The following is a 22,127-nucleotide window of genomic DNA, read 5'->3' as shown; positions in this document are numbered from 1 at the left end:
CAAACATCTCTCAGACTTCAAAGCTCTGCCTCAGTCTTTGCAAGCAACTTCTCTTAAGCTGGATGAGAAAGTGAAGCCCCACAGCCTGCAGTGCCCAGTGGCAGAGGAAAAGCTCCTTGTAGATCTGGTTTAAATGGTGGGGGAACCACAGTGAAGGGATGGGGACAGGGCTGGAGCATCACTTGGGCTTTTATCTCCATCCATATAAATGAGTATTTTCTCTCCTGGGCATTGTGTGCTCTGGGTATTCACTATCTATGTCTGTTATTCAGGAAAAAAAAGTAAGAAGTTTTGGGTTCAGCCCAATGAAAGGCAAGAAAAAAAAACTTTAAATCTATAACTCTGTGGTGTGGGGAAATTGTTTGTGTCCCCCCAGTTCTGGTTCTTGTGTTCACAGTCCCAGAGGGGCCCATGGGAGCAGGACAAGAGGGGCCTCAGGCGTGGGGAGAAAGGATTCAACAGCTACCTGCAAAATGGTGAAATAATTAATGTGTCACACTGAATTACTCATTAATGAGAGCACAGAGAAATGGCTTTAGGCTGAGAGCAGCCTGAGGAAGGCAATGCTACATCAGCTCCACGCTGACCCTGGTAATAAGGGTTTACACCTGGTGTGGAAGTAGGAGGGGGAGGAGAGATGGGCACCCGAGGGGCTCTGGGGGAAAGCATGTGCCCAGGCACTTTTAGCTGCCCAAGATTTAGGGTTTCCTAAAATCTCACCTCCTATGAGGATGTTGGTGCTGAACCAGCCTTGGTGACAGCCACGTGCCCATTCCAGGTGCAGCCAAGCCCCAGCCCGACTTCCTTGCAGGTGCTCCTCCCTTCTTGCCCTATTTACTGTGCTCACAGGCAAAACCAGTCACTCCAGGAGCCTCCAAACTCCACTGCAAGCACTAAACCCACCTGCAGGGCGAGGACTTACAGAGGCAGCAGGAGTGGGGTGTCCCTGCCCCTCTGGCAGTGTCAGGGCACAGAATGAAACAGAAAAGCTCACTGGCAGGAGCACATTAGCTTAGAACTCAAAAAAAATCATCAAAACAACATCTAAATGGACATTTCTGTCTCCTGTCACATTCTCCAGTAAATGTTTATCTCAGGAGAGCTCCAAGGCATGTGTTTGAGACTCAGTCTGTGGAGGGTCTAGGTACAGTTACAGACCTTATCCCAGAGTCTGCCTGAGCAATGTGCATTCCCATCACTCACTAAAGATGGAATCTCCTGCCTGTGTTGGAAAGAGCTTGAACAGAAAGATCATGGATCAAAAATGACTGTTTAGGTTATTTGTGCAGTAAAAATATGTGTTTGTTTTTAGCATATTGCTGTCTTTGCCATTCTTATTTTAATCTTGTCTTTTTTTCCCTGTCCCTGCGTGTTCAGCCCTTTCTTTGTGTTACGTTTCCTTCTCAGCAACAATCCACAGCCTCTCCCAGGCCTCTGCTCCACCCTCCCTTTGCTCCACAGCTAAAACCACCACCCATCACACTCTGATACCCTGGGAGAGTTTCAAGGCTTTGGGGAAATTTCTTACCTCCTGCATTTCAGAGCTGTTTCAGGTTGCCCACACAGAAGGCAGAAGCCTCTACTGATTTCCACAACCTGATCAGAAAGCTGGCACGTTCCTGCAAGTGGGACTGCTATAAGCAAATCCTTCCACGCCATTAGACAAGTTCTGTGTGACAGCCAGGAATATGATTTAGCTTTACTCCACCTTCCACTCCACTGTCCCCTCAGTGAAGCTGGTACATCTGGTTTCACAGCCTTGTAGTTTTAAAGGATTAAGTCATTTTACTTTATAGCGCTGGGGTTTTTGGGGGGTTTTTTTCCAATCAAAAGTAATTATTTCGTGTCCTGATCAGGTTCCCTGCCCACCTCCAGGCAGCTGAACTGATGCAGTTGATGAGCCGTGAAAAGAAGTGTCTGTGAAACATCTTCAAATGTGTTTTAAAAATCATGGGTGAAAAGCTTCGATACACCTGAGCTCGTTCTTGTTTAACAGACCAGTCAAACCAAGACCCATAAATGGCTGAATTCACAATCCCAAACAACTTCTACCCCGCTGCAGCTGGAAATATCTTGTGTTCTCAGAGGGTCTGGGCTTTGCCTTCTCCTTTCCCCTTTCTGGTCAGCGAGTAAGGTGGTGGCTTCCCCACCTAGACTTGCCCATTAGCCCCCAGGGAGGCTCTGTGAGCCTTTGTGAGGCAGAACAACCATCAGGAACACTGACATCCTTGCCAGAGCACCCCTGAAAATGTAGTCCTGCAGCTCTGACCCACACTGATGACTATGATGGATCTTCAGTCTGGAAGGGACGACACAGTTACAGGCTCAGCATGGGGGAGTTTTCCTTGGACCTGTGGGGGGTTTTCCTGTTCAGTTTTCAATTATTTGACTCACACCTGATGCACTTCACTCCCACCTTAACAGCTGGTGGGTTCAAAGGCTGCAGTTGGTGAGGGCAATGCCTGGAATGGATGGTAATTATGTACTGAGCTCATTATAATTGTTCAGTTATTGAATAATTTGGAAAGGCGAGCGGGAGGAATATTTGGTTAATTAAGAGCTCGTTTAATCGCTGCTAAATTTAGCCTTCCAGAACAGTGCTCACCTTCCCCACATTTGGAAACCTTTGCCTACCTGCACTGCCAGGGGAAGCAGGAACACTCTGCTCCTCACCTCGTGGTGTCATGGCTTTGTTCCCTGCCAGCTCTGCCCCTCCACATTTGGCTTCACGTTCATTAAGATCCCTCTGAAGCTGCCATCAGTCTCCAGCAGGATGTTTAATTAGAAACAGCTCACCTGGAAGTGCTCAGGTACTTTTGGGGCCAAAATCTTATCCAGTTTAAAAAATTGACCGAACAGCAAAGCCTGAGCATGTAACAGAGCTCAGAAAGTGTGAGCAGAAAATCCTTAGAGCCCTCAACATTTTTCTGTTGCTGCTGGTCTAACACAGTTGCTGTGCACATGTTTCTTCTGTTTGAGGTTTTTGACAATTAAAGCTTAGAGAGCAGGTTTAGCACCCAGGGGATGCTTTCTGGAGCTTGGACTGATTTGCAGAGGCTCTGGGGAGTCTTCAAGACAGTGCTCAAGACAAAAAAATAAGTGTTTACAGCTTAATGCCATGTCTCTACTATTGTCCCAAGAATGTCAAATATCCATATGCAAATTCAGGGAGGCTTGTAACTGAGGACTTTTGGGGAGAGTTTTGAGGGAAGGACTTAAGGGGGAGGTAGCATTTGACTCAAGACGAGCACAACTTTATTTAAAACAACGACTTAGTGGATTTAAAATAATTCTTTTGCTTTGGGCTTGTTGCTTAAGTGCTTTTATCCTTTGCCTTAGATTATTTTAATACATTAGAGTCCTCGTGCACAGTCAGTGGGGTGTAAGTGCTGCTGCAGATGGGATGTGGCCACCAGCTGGCACATGCTCATGAAAAGGGGACCCTCCTCCCAGCAGGAAAGCCAAGGGCAGATGTTCAGAAAGAAGAAAAAAGAAAAAGCAAAACCCCTTTGCACTCCCAAGTGACAAATGGTTTAAAGACTCCAAGAGGTCACTGCTCCTCCACTCCTGTCTGTCAGAGGAAGGAAGGAAGAGTCTGTTCTGAACCTCATCCTTCATAATACACTTCAGAACAAAGTAAACTTATTTTTTTCTATTAGGGAGAAGATACTAGAACAAGCCAGATCTCGCATGTCTGGCAACATACCAGTGTTTTGCAAAGGTATCCATGAACAACTTCTATTTTGCTTTCAGTTCAAATGCTGCAAAAAAAAAAGGAAAATAATTTTTAAACGAGTTTTTCAGAGCAGACTCCATAAGGTCAATGCTGCAGAAGAGAAAAGTCATCAGAGCAGGTTGATTTTAAAACCTGACAACCTCAACAGCCTCCTTGCAGCAGTACGGAGCCACATCAGTTGTGCTGTTACCCATGGTTACAAAATTGTTGAATGAAATGAAATGGAATCCAAACCTGTCAAGAGTTGTAGCTCTCACAGAGGCAGGACAAATGATGTGGAATGGTAACTCCTCGAGTACTCCACTGGGGCCTCAACTGAATATTTTGTCAAACTGCTCTAAATTAACAGAGCTCGTCTGTTCTGAGTCTGGGATGCTGAGGAGATGAGGAAGCTCCTGGTGGGATCTGGTTGATTGTAAAAAAATCCCTTTTTCTTAACAAGAGGACAAGGCATAAGGCAGGTCCTCAAGAGACCCTGTGATTTCAAGTAGAGAAGTGTTACGGGATATTCTCTCCTTGCCCCAAAGGAAAAAGAATCAAGGTGAAGTCTGGGTTAGAATTAGTGTTTTCTCTTCAATCAGTCATTTCTTCTAAATTAATAAGGCAGAGACAGCTGCTTTAGCAAAACAATTAAACAGTACATCAATAAAGCAGCTGCTTTGCACCAGGCAAGTGACTTCCCAGTGGGCACCTCCCAGGTTTCTGTGGATGTTGGGCACTGAGGCAGCCACAGACTCCTCTGTTCCCCTAAGTTCTCTGCTGGATTTTGGGGGTACTGTGCTGGGAGGAGGATGACAGCAGTGCTGTCAGGATCTTTTCTTCCTGCTAAGTGTCCCTGTCAAAGCATCTTTCTGTGGCACACCAGGGCAGCATGAATTCCCATCAGCCTCCTTTCCTTACCCAAGAAGGGACAAAAAGTCAACAACTACAGAGCCCTGTCAGCAAAGAATGGCTGGAGAAGGGCTGCAGACTGATCTCAACTCTCAGTACTGTGTGAGATGTCTCTACAGAGCTATTCCAGTCTCTGCTGGTGAAGGGTTCCCACCCTCTGCCAAAGTCCCTGAGCCAGCAGTGAGTTTACCTCTCCCCATCCTGTTTATCCATGTGATATCAATTCTTATCAAGTATCATTTGGGATGTCAGACCTTGTTCAGCACTCAGTGTTACCCACATTTAGCATCTGCTCCTTCTCAGCACCTCCACAGCAGCAGGAGGTCTCACCCTTCCCACCACCTGCAATGTCCTGCCGAGTCCCACAGAAAATCCCAAATAATATCTCCCAATCCCCCCATAGGGTCTCTTCTGCTGCCACCACCTCCTGGAGTCTCCAGATGTCCTCCCCATCCCAGCTGTCACTGCCTTTTGTATTGACAGCCAGAGCAAACCCTCCAGCCCTCACCAGACCCCCAACCTGCTCCTGGGGTGGTCCCCAGGCCGAGGGACGGGAGGGTTTTCTTGGCTGGAGCGGGTGCAGACAGAATTCTTGTAAGCATCAGTTTTACTGTCTCTTCCCAACATAAACTGGACAAATTGATGGAGTCCTGGCCCCGGGGATAAACACCACCTCCAGTGTTTAGAGTAACTGTCTCTGGAGAGGAGCCGTGCGGCTGAGCCGGGAGCACCCCCGGGCACCGGAGGGGTCTGGTGGCACCGCCCTGGCAGGAGCCTTCCCTTGCCCTCAGATATCCCCAGGGAGGATAAAGACTAGAAAAAGTCTGCAGTTCACCCAGGGACCATAATAACAACCTGAACCTTATTTTGCAGGGTTACAGAGGAGTAGCAATCAGCACCTGAGGCTCCTGCAGAAATCCCTGCCTGGGCTGGCTGAAGTGCCCAGCACAGTAGTTCCAATAGACCAGTGTTGCAAAATACTCAGTTTTATGGAGTTTTCATACTTCAGATTAGTTTCAGCTTTTTAGCTGTTTAGGAATGGTAAATCCTCATGTGGTTAGGAAGCATTCCTGGCTATTATCTCTAAAAAGAACTTTAATATTTACAGTCAGGCTAGTACTTCTGGAGGAGACTGAAATTAGATAAGCTCATTAAGTCAAGCATTCTTTCCACACCTGCGTTCTTCCCAACAAAATGGTAATTCTGCAATTTCAAGGCTGTTAATTTAGAGACAGATTTTATTTGTCATGCTGATGAAAACCTGAACCCCTGGCACCCTCCATGACTAAAGCTGGCTCAGATGTACACAGGCTGTCCCCCCCTTTCAGGGCCTTGAACACAACTGGAAAATCCCCGTCCCCTCAGTGACACAGCCTGGTGCAGCTGGACTGCTCAGAATGCATTCAGCAAGCGTGGCATCAGTATTAGAAAACTAAAATCATATTTATTTCATAGATTTGGAGTATCCTAGTCCTATTCCCACCTTTGTCTCCTCTGCAGTACAAACAAGCCCTCATCTGCACTTGGGAAGTAGCTGTGGGTGTCTGGAGCAAGCAGTGACTGAGTCTTCTTCCAGCTGCACATCCAGCCCCTGCACATCCATCCAAGCTGGAAGGAAATAAAACCAAGGTCATTAACCCTGTCCAGCTGATGGGCAGGGGAGAGGCAGACAATAACAATGGTTTTAAAGTTAATTGACCCGCTGGCTTATTCACTGCATTTCATTCATTAAAAACAAGGTTTTAAGGCTCAAAGATTTCTGGTTCTTTTGCCATTCTGTCAAATGGTCTAACAAGAGGCTGTTGCTGTTCCTAATGACCTTGCCCTGTTTGTAACTTTATTGCCTTGGAAGTGCACCCACAATTACAAAACCATTACACCTCCCACTCCAGGGTCAGGCCATCAAACACCTTCCCTTCTGCCTCGCCCAGATCCTGCAAATCACAAAGCCTGACCAGAGGACAGAATCATTAATTTAGCCCTGAGCATCTCAGAAATGTCTCCCTGTACAACTCAGCTATGGAGAGGCTTTTGATTGCTGCCCTTCCGTGCATGCTTTATGGCTGAAGTGTTTAATCTAAGGAGAATGATTAGGAGCACAAGTTCTCCAAAGCCTATGTGAAAATTTAGCAACAGAGTCAAAAGGTGTTTAACTTCTATTGAAAGTGATAATTTTTGCAGGATGCTGGAGTTCACTGCCTCACAGCCATCTGGAGGTGCTAAAAGCATAGAGAAAACAAAGCCCAGAGGTCTCAAGTTCCAGTTGTTGAGGGGAAAAGGCTCAGGGGCAGCAGCTGAGATGATGGAAGACTTCAAGGCACTAATAAATGTGACAGGAGTGAGTCTTCATCTCTTCATCCCGAGCTGTGCTTTCAGCTGGGCACTCTGAGATGGGAACAGCCTTCCTGAGAAATCCACAGGCATTTATTCTGTGCTGCTGCTGAGGCAGAGAGGTGCCTGCTCGTGGTCTGAATGGAGCAAGATCTCCATCAAAATGTGTAACTGGAAAGGGAAAATGAGCAGGGACAGGACTGGGTTTCCAGATACTGTTTGATCATGGAAAAGCAGAGTAGAACCTCAGTGGAGAGTGAAGAGCAGGTGCATATTTCCTACACCCCAACTAAAGGATTAACAAATCAGTAAAACTCTGTTCTTTTTTAAGAGTTCCAAAAAACCCAAATCTTTCAAACCTTTTTTTTCCACCCCGAAGAGAGACTTTCTGTAGGTGTCTTTATATTTATTAATTCAGTTTTAATGTCATCTTGGATTATTTCTTATTTACAGGTCTAAATTCTGCCTAGTTTCAGAAAAAGTAAAATAAATGCTATACATATATCACCTGATGGCCAAGACAAGTAGCTGAAGTAAATGGTACTGAGGAAGAGGTCCTGTTGAAAGTTTTATGGAAGGTTTTACCAGCAAGAGCTTTGCTGCCTCAAAACTCTCAGTTTGCAGCTCTTTGTCTGATCTTCTAATGAAGCAATTCAGTAGAGTGAGGAGGAGGAGAAAATGTCAATTTAAATTGACACAGACTTGTCAGTGTGGGAGAAATCTCCTGCAGCTGCTCCCTGCCTAACACAGTCTGAAATTTAACTTCCCCCTCTGCTTGATTTACTTCTGTTGTATTTCTGCTTCCACACCAGTAAAGCACAGATTATTTTGATCATATTCGTCCCTGTGGAAAGGAATGACTCCCAAATTAATTTCTTATTTTCCTTTAAAATAAAGAAACCAATAAGGAAACACACATTTATGGGCCCTAGTGGAGTCGAAATCATCCCTTCTCTCACTTCTTTTGTGTTGAGAAGTGCAAGGACTATAAACGGGCTCAAGGTTTGTTACTTCACAGCAGCCTTTTAAGTTCTGAATCACCTGGTAAAATGTGGCCTTCTTTTTATGAGGTTATTCAGTGAATCACAATTAAAGCCCTGTTATTCAGGGAGGACTCCCAGAACATGTCTCCTCCTCACTAATATAAATCAGAAATAAACACATTTGTCTGCTAGAGGGAATGGAAGGAACCACCATCCAGAGCCAAGGCATGCAGGATGACTCCATTAGGACCTGCCTTTGTTTATTCCCCCAAGATTTAATGGTCTGGCTGGCAAGTTAATATGCTGAGGAGGTCACCTCCAAGGTAGGAATCCACCCAGAGACCTTCCCCTGGCAGTGAAAAGCACTCTCAAAGGAAAACAGTAGGATTTTTTTCTGTGGAGTCAGCAGCAAAGTGTCCAGGCACCTACATAAACAGCTTAAAATAATTGTATAAACTGAGGAAAGAGAAAGAGACAAGTCTTCAAGGTGTCTGTCCAGAAAAATCAAGCCTCAGGAACCTAGTTGGTGCTTTTTTTTTGGTTGTTAATAAAAGAATAGGAAGGGTATCCATGTCTAAAATGAGCTTTTTTTTAACACTGAAGGCCTGTTATAAGAAATTCCCAGAAATAAGTAACATGAGCCCCACAAATCTCAGCTTCTCTCTATAAATAGAATATTAAATAGAATATTTCTTTCAAAAAGAGGTGCTGTGGTTTCAGGCACGTGCTCTTGCTGTGCTTCACATCACTGAGCTTCAGCTTCAAGTCTCAGGTGAAGGTCTCAGTGCAGTTCATTATGAACAATAAATCTGACATGGCAACTCATGGATTCCACCAGTCCAGATCCCTTGGGCAGCCTCTGGATTATCCAGCACTAAACCCAGTTGTTTGGATAGTTTTCCTTTGTTTAGATGCCCCTAAAGGTTACAAAAACAAAGGGGATGGTACTTCCAAGCTGCTTTATTGATTTCACAGTAAGAACTATTCAAGCAAGGCATTTCTTGTTAGTCCCAAGCTCTGACCTGCTTTCTGTAGCTTCTGTTTCAGAATTCCTTGCTCACTGTCCACGAGGTATCATGAAAGACAAGAGTGCTCAACAACAGACCCCTACCTTGCCATTATTTCAGCTTTACAGGAAAACAGGCAGGATGGAAAGAATCATCTCTGAAATAAAGGGTGGTGGTTCAAATATGGACAGTGCCTGTAATGGAAGAAAAATAAGAGAGTAGCTGGAAAAAAATGAATGCTGAATAATGAGAAATCTTAAAAATTGAGTTAGGAATTCTTCTTAAAGATTAATGCCCCACGTGGGCTAAAAGGGTCAGAGGAAAAAGCCAGCTCCTCTTCAGTCCCAGCAAGGCAGGCAATGGATAAAGAATGGACTGTTACACCCTGTTCAGTTCTTGCTACACGTAAAAGTTGAGCTGTGTTTGGAGGGAAGTGAGATATGAAATGAGGGACTGGAGGGGAGCTGATGCACACAAAGATGTGCACTTTGGAAAAAGGATAGTTATTTTCTTTGCACAGTCCAGCCTGCAGTCACCAACACTCATGTGGAAGATAAAAAATGCCCACCCAGATACTTTGGGGATAAATTAAAGATCAGTAAAAGAGAGATGACTGGCAGGTTTCAGCAAACATGATCTAAAATTAGCTTTCAGCTTCCTAAGAATGTTTACAAAAAACAAGATAAGGCAGAGATGTTACAGCTCTTGCTGGTGTTTTAGAAGGAGCAACAGGCACTCACCAGAGGATTCCCCACCACTCCAGGCCTGAGTCTGAGCTGGGTTTCCCAGGATGACTGATCTGCCTTCCTGAATGAGGCTGAGACCATCCATGTGCCAGAGGCATCTGTGGTTCAGAGAGGAAATAACTCTTCTGCTGCTCTTGGAATGTTTTTGCTTGGATTTCCACACCAGAGACTCAAAAAGGAGAGACAGGAGTTGGGATATATTTTTCTTTTTTTTTTTTTTTTCCTTGAAGGAGGGAGGTTGGTTGTATTTAGTCCTCCCCACTCAGAGAGCTCTGACCTCCAGCAGCATCTCCTGGGTTAATTCCTAGAATTTGGACAAAAGTATTGCACAAAGCTCCACATGAGCATGTCAGAGAGAACCAATTCTCCTGTAAACACTGTGCAAGGATATCTGGATGTGGGAGGAACATGAGGAACTATTACATTAAAAACAATGTCATCTTCATTTACCAGGGAAAGGAAAGCTATTAAAGGAGACATTCAAGGGTACTGAGAATTGCAATTGAAGAAACAAAACCAGATTTCCTTGACAGCACAGTCATCATCAATGCCATTTCAGCTACATTTATTTTAATGTGCACATCATTATGTGCTACAGCCTCAGAAAGCACCTGGCTGAGATGCTGACCTTAAAAATAAGTAAGACAGGAAGCTAAATTTCTGCCATAAATCCAAATTAAAATCTTTTTGTAAACAGATTACCCTTGTAAACATTTCTGGATTGACATTCATTAAGATGGAGCACAGTTTATTCCAGGGGGACAATCAATATTCAGGAAAATCTCAATGTAAATGTACCTTTCCAAACCTTCAGGGGAATTAAAACCTGTGATTCCACAGCTGCCTGCACAATGAAAATGTTATACCTGAGAAATGCCAGGAAGTTCCTAGAATGCTACAGTAATGCAGGGTAGGTTTACACTGAAAACATCATCCAGTCACATACCTGTTCATTTTTCAGAAGTTCCTGATATTCTGCAAAACCTTTGAATGGAAATTAGTTTTAGAAGCAGCACCACTCCACAGAAGTCCTCAGGAGGCTTCAGTCAGTCCTGTTGTAGGGATTCAAATCTGGCTTGCTCTCCTGCTGTATTTTCCATTTCACCCTGGGACTTTTCACCCCAGCAGCCTTTCCCTTTCCTTACAAATAATTTCCTTTTAAAGTACAAATCAACATTCCCAAATACTGTAATTTTACCATCAGGACTCAGCCCCAGTTCACACTGCACAAGTGCTGACCTTTCTCTAACCACGAGGGCTCTTTGAAAAAGGTCCTCACACAACTGGGAACCATCAAGCCACATTCTGCCATCACCATGTGTTTAATTAAGAGCACTTCTCTGCAGTAGCTTGGCATCAGATTTGTGCCACTTGAACAGAACAAATCCTGTCCTGGGCCTAATCTGAGTTCTAAGAACCAGAGTCCTGCAGTTCCCAGTAGCAAAGGGCAGCTGAACCACAGAGAGGACAGAAGGAAATTCAGGTATTTCAAATGCAGAATTATCTGTCAAGAACTGGGAAGAGAGACCCTTAATAAAAAGTTATTCAGGATATTTCAGGGGCCTAAAATAAATTAAGCCAAATTGATTTCTAATGATCAGTGAATTCTGCAACTTCCACTCTGCCCCAGGAACATCAGCCTTTCTGCAATTACTGGTTTCCTGCTGCAGGCTGCATTCAGAAACTTTTAGATTGCATTTTACTTCCTCATTTGCCATTTAAATTCTTCCAAGATCTAGATATTGCTTTTTGTAGTCCAGATATTGAAGCTTCAGACAGAAGAATCTCAGTGGGACTAAAACATACAGCATATGGAATTACTGTGCTTCTTTTCCACAGAAATTCTCATAGTGGGTGCAGTAGACAATTATCCAGCAAATTCAAGTGACAGGTTTGCTCATCATATTGACCAGATTACTGAAGCTTAAAGACTCCCAAAGACAAATACCAGCTTGACTTTGTTTCTGAATGTCACTCAGGTCCCAGCAGGAGAGATGCACCAGCTGTGGGAGATACCAGGATCTGCCAAAGATGAAACCCCGAGATGAGATGAGACTTCCCCCAGGGTCTGAGATGACCTTGCAGAGCAGGATTTTACAGAGGGCAGCTCCAAAAGTGCCCCTCAAAGCCTGCATGACAGCCAGGAGTGAGCAGCAAACACCTGGCCAAGTGGCACAGCAATTCCAGTGCCAGGGCTGCAATAACCTTAGAGTGAAGTAAGGATTTTGGAACGTGGGTTGAATCCCAGTGTGAATCACACAGCTCCATTCATATTTAGATTCCACTGCTGTCGGGTGTTGTTCTGGAAAAGGCACATTTGAATCCCAAAGCAATGTGAGCAATCAAGTTTCAATCCAGTAAAGCAGTTGCTGGTGATCTTGGTCTGCCTTCACTGAGACTTAAAACCTGGGTGTAATTCAAATTTCTTGGAATAAACAGGCTTTGAGGCAAGGATTTCAATAGGAAACGCAATTGACTTTATTGTTTCCTTGCATCCAGCATTTTTAACAACCCTTCCTTGTTAGCACAGACAAGGAAGCCTTTTTCAGGTTTGAGAACAAAGAAATCAAATGACAGAGGCCTAACCTTGCTGGTGTGCCCAGTGAGAGCACTCACAAGGCCAGGTGTCCTGTCACCATTCCCCTTTATACTGATCTGCAGGGTAATCCCCCCAATACTTACTATTTCCATAAAAAGGTAGATTAAGGAATCAAAACTGTATGAATAGAATTTTTTTTAAAAAAAATTAAAAATCAAAGCACATTCCCAGATTTTCAGTGTTTCATAGAAATTATACATCCTAGGAATATAACAGATCAACATTTGCTTCAGAATGGGAATGCTGCATTCTGATCAAAGGGATCTAGTGCAGTGACATTCCCTGCACAAAGCATTTGCAATCCAAAAGCAATAGGCTTTCTGGCCAGAGAATTGTATTGCTGACCTTGTATTAACTAGTCCCTGTTTGTAGCAAAAAATAGTAGTAGTTCAATTAAAACAGAAGTTCAAGTAAGTCCCAGTAGCCAAACCCCAGGTGTACTGCCCACTAATGCCCATGCTCAGGAGAATCCATTCCTCTCAACAGGAAGTGTGTTCAAAATAACACTCACCTTGCTCAGTTAACTTAGGTTAAACTTTCTACATCACATGAGTAACTGAAAAGGCTAAAGAATTAAACAGGTAGCAGCAGCATGGGGAGACATATCAAGGCATGGCCCAAAAGATGGTTTGTATCTTTTAAACTGAAGAATTTTTAAAAAAATAGTACTAAAAAAAAAAGAATGACGAGCCCACTCAAGAACTCTTTGGGACAGAACAAACCATTTTCAGAATTCATCAGATCTGACATGGTCCTTACGGAAAAGGTCACGTGAAAACAAAGTGTATTATAATCCATTGACACAGCTGGGCAATTCTGATTGAATGTGGGGGTAAAACAAGAGATGTCATCTCCCTTTTTCCTCTCCTCTTGCAGGGCTTCTCTCCTTCCATTTGCCCTCGTGCTCCATCCCCAGAGGAGTCACCCCAGGACTGGGTCCCCGATGCCGTGCTCCGGGTTGCAGGTGAAGGAGATGGTGATGGCAAAGCGAGTGCCCCAGAGAACCTTCTCCACACGGTGAAGGTTCTCCGACCCAGAGGTGAAAAAGGAAACCCGGCCTGTAAAGACAGATATTTAATCAGTGACATGGAGTTTGCCTCTCAGCTCTCTCCACACAAGTTTAGCTGTTGTCTCAGTACCTGAGAGCCCACAGGTCATCACACAAACTGTTGTGAGCTTATGCTGCACTCTGACAGCTTTATGTACTGTTTAAAACATACATTAATCCTTTGTGCTGCGAAGCTGGAGATGTAATTCCACTGTATCTCATAGTTTATAAAAGGCAGGAGGAAGCCAAAAGCATCTGAAGCCAGTTTTTAGTTGCCTCAATTAAAAAAGCGCAGCTCTAGTGACTGCCATCAAAGTGTATTGATTTCCTCCCTGCTCCCCCTTCTAGTCTGGGCTCTAATTTTAGACCAAAGAAGGAGGAAGTACTAAAGTCTTCAAAAAGTCTTCAGTGACAAAATGCTCAGCAGGTTTACAAGCACCTGTGGCAGTTTCTCAGCATTGTACCAAGTATTTGCTATTGCTTTCTGTGCCTGCTCTGATCACTCACTGTTCAGTCAGGTTACAGAGTTGTGTATCAGTCATGTACAAATTCACTTTCCTTAGAAAGAGCCACTCCATCAGTGCATTGCCTTGAGAATTGTTTAAGAAATGCAAGTGCTTCCTGCTGTGCCCCATCCTGCCCAAGCTCTGACCATCACCACCTGCCTCGGGGCTCTCCAAGGTGAAATGCAGTGACTCTGATGTGACAACAGAGGTACACTGGCATCCCCCTGGATGAGACAGCAGAATGGAGCCCTCTGCACTTCCACATTATTAAACTCTTCTGAGAACAAACAAGTTTGATGTTTAGCAGCTGGCTCCGAACTGACGCGACTCCACGGGACGGCTCCGGTTCTCCTGAGGAACCAAGGAATGCTCACCTGCACAGCTGCTTTATCCCAAGAGCTTGTGTTGTCCCTACTCGGGCTTTTTTCCCACTGTTCAAATTAAAGTTCCTTTCAAAGGTTATCAAAGGGAACTCCTGTTGCCAATCTAACTGTGCCTGGGATGCAATCGGGCAAAATGAAACACTTAGATGCCTATTTAGAGTCTGCACAAGATAAACTTACCCCATCCAACCCTTACCCCATCTCCACTGTAAGAATGGGCATGTAGCTGGTTTGCTCTTCTATAAGTGATCCAAAAGATCCAGAAGTTCCTTTGCTTGCACACTCCTAAGCAGCACACGTGGGAGACTGGGACAGAGCCAGGCTGGCTTTGTGGAGCTCAGTTTACCCACTAATCTCTGAATTCAGTCTTTGGGAGCAGCCCCTGAGTCCCTTTCACACTGGGTTCCAGCTCACATCTAATCCTCATGCAGTTCAGAGTCTTTCACAGCTGCCAAGCACAAGTCATATCATACTCTTCTGTTCCTGTGGCTGCACATCAGTAATGGGTAAAGCTTTACATATGTAAAGAGCAGAGTCATTCATATGCACAGCTCATTTCCACCCTGGTGTCCTGCTTTTCTGGATGAAAGGCTAAATGAAGGCAACATGCTCCTACCCTCCAAGTGTTGCAATGAGTGCTGCCCTCAAGGATTTCATACAAAGTCCCTGCCTCATATTTTTTTTTTCCTTTTAAACCTTATTTCAACATCATCAAAGTACTTTGATATCAATCCCTCACCTACTCACCCAAAGCTTTGCCTTAAACTGACTTTCAAGCTGTTTTGTTTGATCTCTTTCTAGAAGTTGTAGTAATTCAGAGTGGGATGAGGTTCACTGTATTGTTTAAGCCAGTTAAACTGGATTTTTTGGCTACACAGAAGGTCTTTTAAGTCCTTTCTTTAATAAATATGTCTTCATATATATGGTATCTTACAGCTCCTTGTGTATCTGGTCCCATATCCATCAGCTGGGGTCTCTGGGTCACTGAACAAGGCTACAGTCAGTTTTCAAAGATGCTTTGTCCTCACTTGGGAAAAATTTCTTTTAACCTTAATTTCTTTGCAGTTTTTGAAGCAAAAGCACACTTTCTCCATGGTACATTATTTTTAAGAGTATAAACGTTCAAAGCAAGGGTAAAGAATGTTAATTCCCATCCCATCCAACAAAACCTTCCAGGGGTATCTGACAGTAATATCTTTATCCAGAGACTCATGGGGAAAAGACATGAGAGAAAATAAAGCTGTGCCATTAGTAAGAGATCTCTATTTGACAACACCACCTGAATCTACAGCTTGTTTTCTCTTCCTTTCCATGTTTTTTATACTTTCCAGCATTAAATGCTAGAAAGTGTTCAGGATGGAGTTTGGCCAAGGCTCAGCTGATGAGCTGCTGTTCCTTGCAGGCTGCAGAAAGTGTTCTTGTGGTGCAGCTGTTCCCCTTCCTGGGTCATGGATACACCTCCAGCTCTGCTTCTGGACTGGGATTAGTCCAGAGCTCCAGCTCCAGGTGGAGCTGCTTCCCAGTCCCTCTTTTCCATGGCCCTCAGGCATCCACACAAGTTTTAAAATACTGAAGAGTAAGCAAAGGATAAATTGTATTTGGGATGAAAAAACTACTGTCATGGGAAATGCATTGGAATGTGCCACCCTGTGACAGTGACCAAGGACTGGGAACTCCCCACAAGCTCTTACAGGAGGCAAGACTTTAATTGAATCAGTGCTCACCACTTATTCTCCTGATTTTTTGAGAATCCATCTTTGCATTGGTCCACAGGAATCACTGTTTATGAAGACATACAAGTGTCAGTCACAAGCTCCACTGCTATGAATTGTATGTGATCCCAATTTAGATGAAGCAACGCTGTTATTTTCAGGAATAATATTTAACAAGCAGCAAAAGCAACAGACATTTCACTATGCAGCAATTTTGTCCCATTTAATTGCTCAAACAAAACCACTAGAGGAATATATGTATTAAATATGAGCTTTTGCTTTTCCCTGCTTTTGCTTTCCCAGTTTTAATTCATAATTGCCTCTTAGCAACGAGTTCTTTTCAGATGTACTCAGAAAACATCACCACCACAAGGAGCAGCAGACAGGTGGGAAAAAATTATGCACTCAGCTATGTCACAGTAAAAAATCAGTATTCCCATAAGACTTGCTCTCAGCAGATTTTTTCTGTCTTGAATTTTAACATTCTGTTGCACTTCCATAAACAAGCTGCCTTCAATTTGCTATCCAACCTCTCCTGAGAGGCAGCACAGACTGGAGGAAAGTACAAAGGAAACCATTTTCAGTGACATCTACACCCCTGACATGTAACTGTGACCTCAAGGAAACCATTTACTCTCCCATTGGTTTCCTTGTCTCTAAAATGAAAGTTGTACTGACCTATTCTAACAAGGTTTCTGTGAAAATTAATCAGTAAGCACCATTACAATACTTGGCAGTTAACACACGTTCTCTTTTATAAGTATTATTAAAAAATACCTTCTGCTGTTCTTATTCTGAAGGAAAATTAGTCAGGCACACCAGGTTAAATTATAACAAGGTATAGAGAATATACAAAAAGGTTTTGAGAACCATTCAAATATTAACACCCCGCAATGCTCATAAGAAAAAATGCCACAAGATTATTATGCCTCTAATACTAAACATTCATTGCATAACTTAGGTTGGAAGAGACCTTGGGAGGTTACCTGGTACAATTCCCTTTCTCAAATCAAGGCCAATTTCCAGATTATATCTGACTCCTGAGTCCCACCAGGTTGCCCAGGGCCGTGTCTGACACACGAGTGCAGCATCCACACACCTCCCAGGGGTGTCTCAGATCTTTTGTTACCCCTGTATCTCCTGTGCCTGATTTCTGAGTGTGGGGAATGGAGCAGATGATCTCCAGAGGTCCTTTCCCACCTCAGTTATTCTGATTACACATGGAACAGGCCCTTCACAGGAATATCAGCTTTGGTAATCACTTGTATTTGCAGCCTGTTTTGCCACTGGATTCCAAACCCCTTCATGCTCCCATCCTTCACGTGGTATTGCCCCTTCTGCTTCCTTGGCAGCATCCTTCTGGCCCTTCCAGTTTAATTCACTGCCAAATCTCCTTGTAAACTCCTTGGGTCACGAGAACATCGAGGAGAAACTGCAAATTATGTGTTAGATTGTCTCAACCATGTAAGGGAATGACAACTGTCCCCCTGCTCTCCTCCTTGGCCTGCTGGGCACCAGGGAAGGGCAGGGGCCACCCCTGCCTGGTGCCAGTGCCAGGGAAGGGATGCAAAGCAGAGCTGGATGAATGGAAGGGGTCTCTCCTCCACCCACTGTCCATGGCAACTGGTTCTGCTGCTCAGAAGGAAATGAAGCAACTCATCTGTCAGCTTAAAGGGAGGCAGGAACCGTTTATTTGGCACCACAGGTCTGTTCAACATCTTCCATCTTGTGCACTGACAGCTTTGACTGTCTGCTTAACATTTATCAGCTCTAACTGGTACTTGGGAAAGAAGGAGAAACTGCATCTCATCTGCTGAGTGACACCAGGGCAGAAGCACTGCCAGGGAAACTGCACAAACACAACTGTGTTCTTCTCATCCTTGTCATCTGCTAAGGATTAATCACTAATTCATTCTCATATCAAGTGTCCAAGGAAACCCATCAGATCATTAGGCAAAGAACCTGATGATAATACTTTCTGCAATCACACAAAATAGAACTTATTTAATATACTTATTCAGTTACTTATAAATAAATGTTGAATGGGGAGAACTTTAGGCAAGCCCTTTAAGCAAACCCCACAAAAAACCATGGAGTGACAGTGTCTGTGACTGCCCTGATATGGGGTGAAGAGAGCCCCCCAGAACAGAGGGCACAAGCTTCTCTGAACAATTTTGCTACATATATGTCAAGCACAGAACAGAAGAAAGAAGCCCATGGCCTTAAAAAAAAAACAAAAAACTACCTGTGATGGGCATTAAAACCTAGTTACAAACTTGTCCTGAAATTACTTGCTGTTATAAATAAAATCACTGATTCACACAGTGAAGTCCTCCCACAGCCACCTTGTAATTTGTAAAACTATTACCAGTACTATCAAAAAAGTACTTGCTTTTGGTTTAAATTTAGAAAGACCTGGCATGAAAACTTCCAAATTACAGTTTTTAAAGAAAATGAATGAATTTGTTTCCTACTAAAATGTACATAAACGTTTTTAGACTTCAACAGAATCCCTGTCTGCTTCTCTCCTATCAGCACAGTTGGCTGCTCAAAATCTCAAGTTTTTTCTCTGTCTGAAGGTGTGACAACCCAGGGGAGTATTTAGAACTGAAATCTGTATAACTGCTCTCTCCATATCAGTTATGAGACCTTTTGGCTCCACTTCTTCTCCCTACAGCCAAGAGAAGGACAGGGACATCACCCTGCTCTGCCTTCCAGTTCTCCCCTCAGTGCTCAACCTCACCCAGCCAAGTCTGCTCTGCTCCTGTGTCAGAGCAGCTGCAGAAGTTCCAAACTGGACCCCTAAAGAAAGTTCTCACTCAGAACAAAGTGTTGCAATCACATTAAATAACCTCCACATCATCTCTTTTCCTTTTCTTGACCATCCCAAACATGGCATGGTCAGTAGAGCTGTGGCCAAATCACACGGATGCCCAATTTGTGGGTTTTGGACTTCTGATAGAGCAGGAATTCCCCCTTACATTTAGTAAATCACTGTAGCACAAGCACAAGGGTAACCTCTGCTGCCCACTTATTCAAAAAATGCCCTTTAAACAAAAAGGCCTCATGATTTCATCTATGGCATATGACATTCACACTCACAAAGCTTAGGAACCAAGAAATGAACTGTCATGACTGAACCACACAGTGAAACACAGCTGAACCTGGGATTTTGTTTTACTTTCCATCCTTCCAGTGGCCCAGCCAGTGATACATTTCCTGACCACTGCTCTCCTCAGCAACAGCTGCCTCAACCAGACAGTGTATTTATCTGAAGTCATTAATAAAAACACCATGTTAAGTGCAGGTCTGACCTGCACTCCCAGGTATCTATTGCTTTATGGGCCTAATTAAAATAGTATTTCATTTAATGCCATAATTAACCTTGATGACATAATAATGTCATCAAGCACCGCCAGAATACAAAACCAGAGCCTGGCAGCCAATTATCCTTCCACAGGTAACAAAACAGAAAGCAAAAGGAAGTCTTCAGAGTTCTATAGAGAAATGAGGAGCTATTTTCTCTGTATTTTTGTCACAATTGCAACAGCTCCTCCTTTTTCTACCATTTTTCTTTGCAATCACCTCACAGCCCCTGGTGCAATTTGTGATGAGTATTGTAAATCCTGGACTTTGTATGGCTGGTTCTTACTGAGCTGCATTTCCTCCTCACCAGGACTGGCAGCTACTTCTGGAGAACTTTTTAAAAAAATCCTTCTCAACTTTCAGCTGATACTGATTTAACTTCCAGATGTGCTCCAGTTTTTGCTGACTGGAGCAAAACTAAAGCTAAGAATGGCAGGAGATTATCATGATCTAGATTGAACCTGGATGATGTGGCTTGAATACAGAGAAAGATCAGATTATCTCAGTGGGGGAGAAGAATGTCCCCTGTTCCATGATACAAGATAAATTACTAAATACATGCTTTAAACACATTTTTCACACCTGTGAAATCCTGCTGTGGGAGTTCTGGACCTGGAAATCTTACTTTTCGTGTCACTGTGCTGCATTTCCTCAGCCTTTAGTAGGGAATTCCTCAAACCTGATTTTTTAAAGAGCACAGTAAAATAAAAATATGACAGATTCCCACCACTTCATCTGGAATACTGCACTTATTATCATGATTCCAGGATTTGAGAGGCATGCAATATCTAACCACTGCAGTGAAGCTACACTTACCTCAGTGAATGCACCCACAGACCCCCAAAGCCCATTCCTGCACCATAAGAAAGCCTCGTGTGCATTTGAACATACACTGCTTTCCATCCTAAATGAAAAATAATCCAACTTCCCAAGTTGCCAAATATCTCATACCTTCAAATCAAATGGTTTATACACTTTCAAAAACACACTCCTGACAGCTGTGAGAATATGTTAAGTTTGATATTCAAGGAAGAGCCACGTTTCACTCTCCAAAGCACAGAATTCATTTTGCACCACAGATTATTTTCTTCCACAAACACACAGAAGAAGTGACTGCGACCTTTCCTTCTGCCCTTGTATAATAAACAATTTGTATGAGGAACAAATTACCTTGTAAGCTGAAAATAAGTGCAGCAAAACTGACCTTGAAACCAAATTTACATGCAAATAATGAACATAGAACCAGTACTGAGATTTCACCCCAACAGCAGGGTTTCATCTACACTTTATGATAAAGTAAAGTCCGTGTCCTAATATTGTCAGTCCCCAAATTCACACAGGACTTTAGAAAATTATGATATTTTAAATATGGTTTACACTGACAAGCTTAGCAGCAGCAAAAAGTATACCAATTTTATGGCTGAAAAATGTCTTGCCATTTCTTCTTAATCCTCCTGTATCTACTGAAGATTACTAAAACATGTCTCAGACCAGCAAAAAGAAGTTAATGTGGAAAGGTCTCATTTTGAAGGACCTCATTCAAAAGGTTGCTGTCCTGAACAAAACCAACCCTGGTGCAAAGGGTGAAAAAAAAATACCAGTATGATAATTTTGGCAACAGAATTTCCATAGATATTTAAAAGTAACAGATACTGCTTTAGATCTGTTTCTTTGCACAAAAAAAATGTTTTCTTTTCAAAGTAGTATTTCCCTTGGCAGTAAGAATTGTCTTACTCATGGTACAGTGAGTTTCTTGCAGCAGACAGAGGTCCTGACTGAAGTCAAAAGATACATAGATACTTCTGCAGCCCATCAGGGCACAAGAAAGATGTGTTCCTTCATGCCAAAACTGGTTATGAATTAGCCAAAGGTCTGTACACTTGAACTGGCATCATGGTGCTGACTTGTTCATGTCTGTTGAAAAGAAAATAATCTCAAAAGCCTCGAGGTTAGTAAATTATAATTTCTCTTTAAAGCAGGAGGTGTTTGTTAGTAACAGAACTAGGGGATGTTAAAGACCATCCTACAAATCAGAGTCTTTCACTGAAATATGTGAGAGTTGGGACTTACAGAGCTCTTAGATAATGCACAAGTGATATATGCTGAGAGAAGGGATAAGCATTTTAATTTAGGCTCCACTCCATACAGAACAGTCCTTCCTGTCCCCCACTGCCTGGCTAACACTGATCCTTACCATTACAGTGCTGCAAATGCATCTGGAGCAGCAGTGGGACTTGCCCAGGCAGCACTTTCAAACACAAAACATCCCACAAGGTTCTGGTTTTAATTGCTTTTTCCTTTATTTCCAATTACTGCTTTTCTGCTCAGCTGCATCACTAACAATGACTTTTCTGTCCCCTGCTGTAAAACCTGACACTTGGACAAATAGCTGCTCACAGAAAAAGAAACCTGCCAGTTTGGGCACACAGCATCAGGCTCCCAAAATGCAGCCTAAGTTTGAGACAACAAGAAGTGCCAGGTTTTAGTTCTTCAATGCCATTAGCAATACTGAGAAGGTAAATTGGCTGCCAAGCACTAAAACTGAACCAGTGATTATGACAGTGATCTCTAAAAAAGCCTAGATCTCCTAAATGAGAAGCAGGAAAGCTTGTCAACATGTGGTTTTAAAAGTTGGCTTGGAGTGACAAGCCAAGCACCAAGGATCAAAAGAAGCATAAACCAAAACAAAACAAAAAGCCAAAAAGGCAGAAGGAGAGGAAAAAACACTGCAGAGGAACATTCTGAACATGAAAAATACATCAGCTTGTGCCAGCAACAGAAAAGACCCCGGGGTCATTCTCTCCCAAGCCACATTTTGT

The 22,127-nt window shown here is 43.3% G+C and overlaps 1 protein-coding gene across 1 annotated transcript in view; it reads right to left on the bottom strand.

The window, feature by feature from the left end:
* Positions 1 to 12,148: 12,148 nt before the first annotated feature.
* OGFOD3 (2-oxoglutarate and iron dependent oxygenase domain containing 3) overlaps positions 12,149 to 22,127 on the bottom strand; it is a 35,271-nt gene continuing 25,292 nt past the window's right edge. The window contains exon 10 of the mRNA XM_029960067.1: positions 12,149 to 13,351. Coding sequence (XP_029815927.1) covers positions 13,215 to 13,351 — 137 coding nt within the window. The 3' untranslated portion in view covers positions 12,149 to 13,214. The remainder of the gene's footprint in view (positions 13,352 to 22,127) is intronic.

Source organism: Manacus vitellinus, unplaced genomic scaffold (assembly GCF_001715985.3).
Source record: "Manacus vitellinus isolate BGI_N305 unplaced genomic scaffold, ASM171598v3 scaffold_24_pilon, whole genome shotgun sequence".
In the NCBI taxonomy this organism is placed as follows: Eukaryota; Metazoa; Chordata; class Aves; order Passeriformes; family Pipridae; genus Manacus; species Manacus vitellinus.
This window is presented reverse-complemented; position numbering and strand designations above follow the sequence as displayed.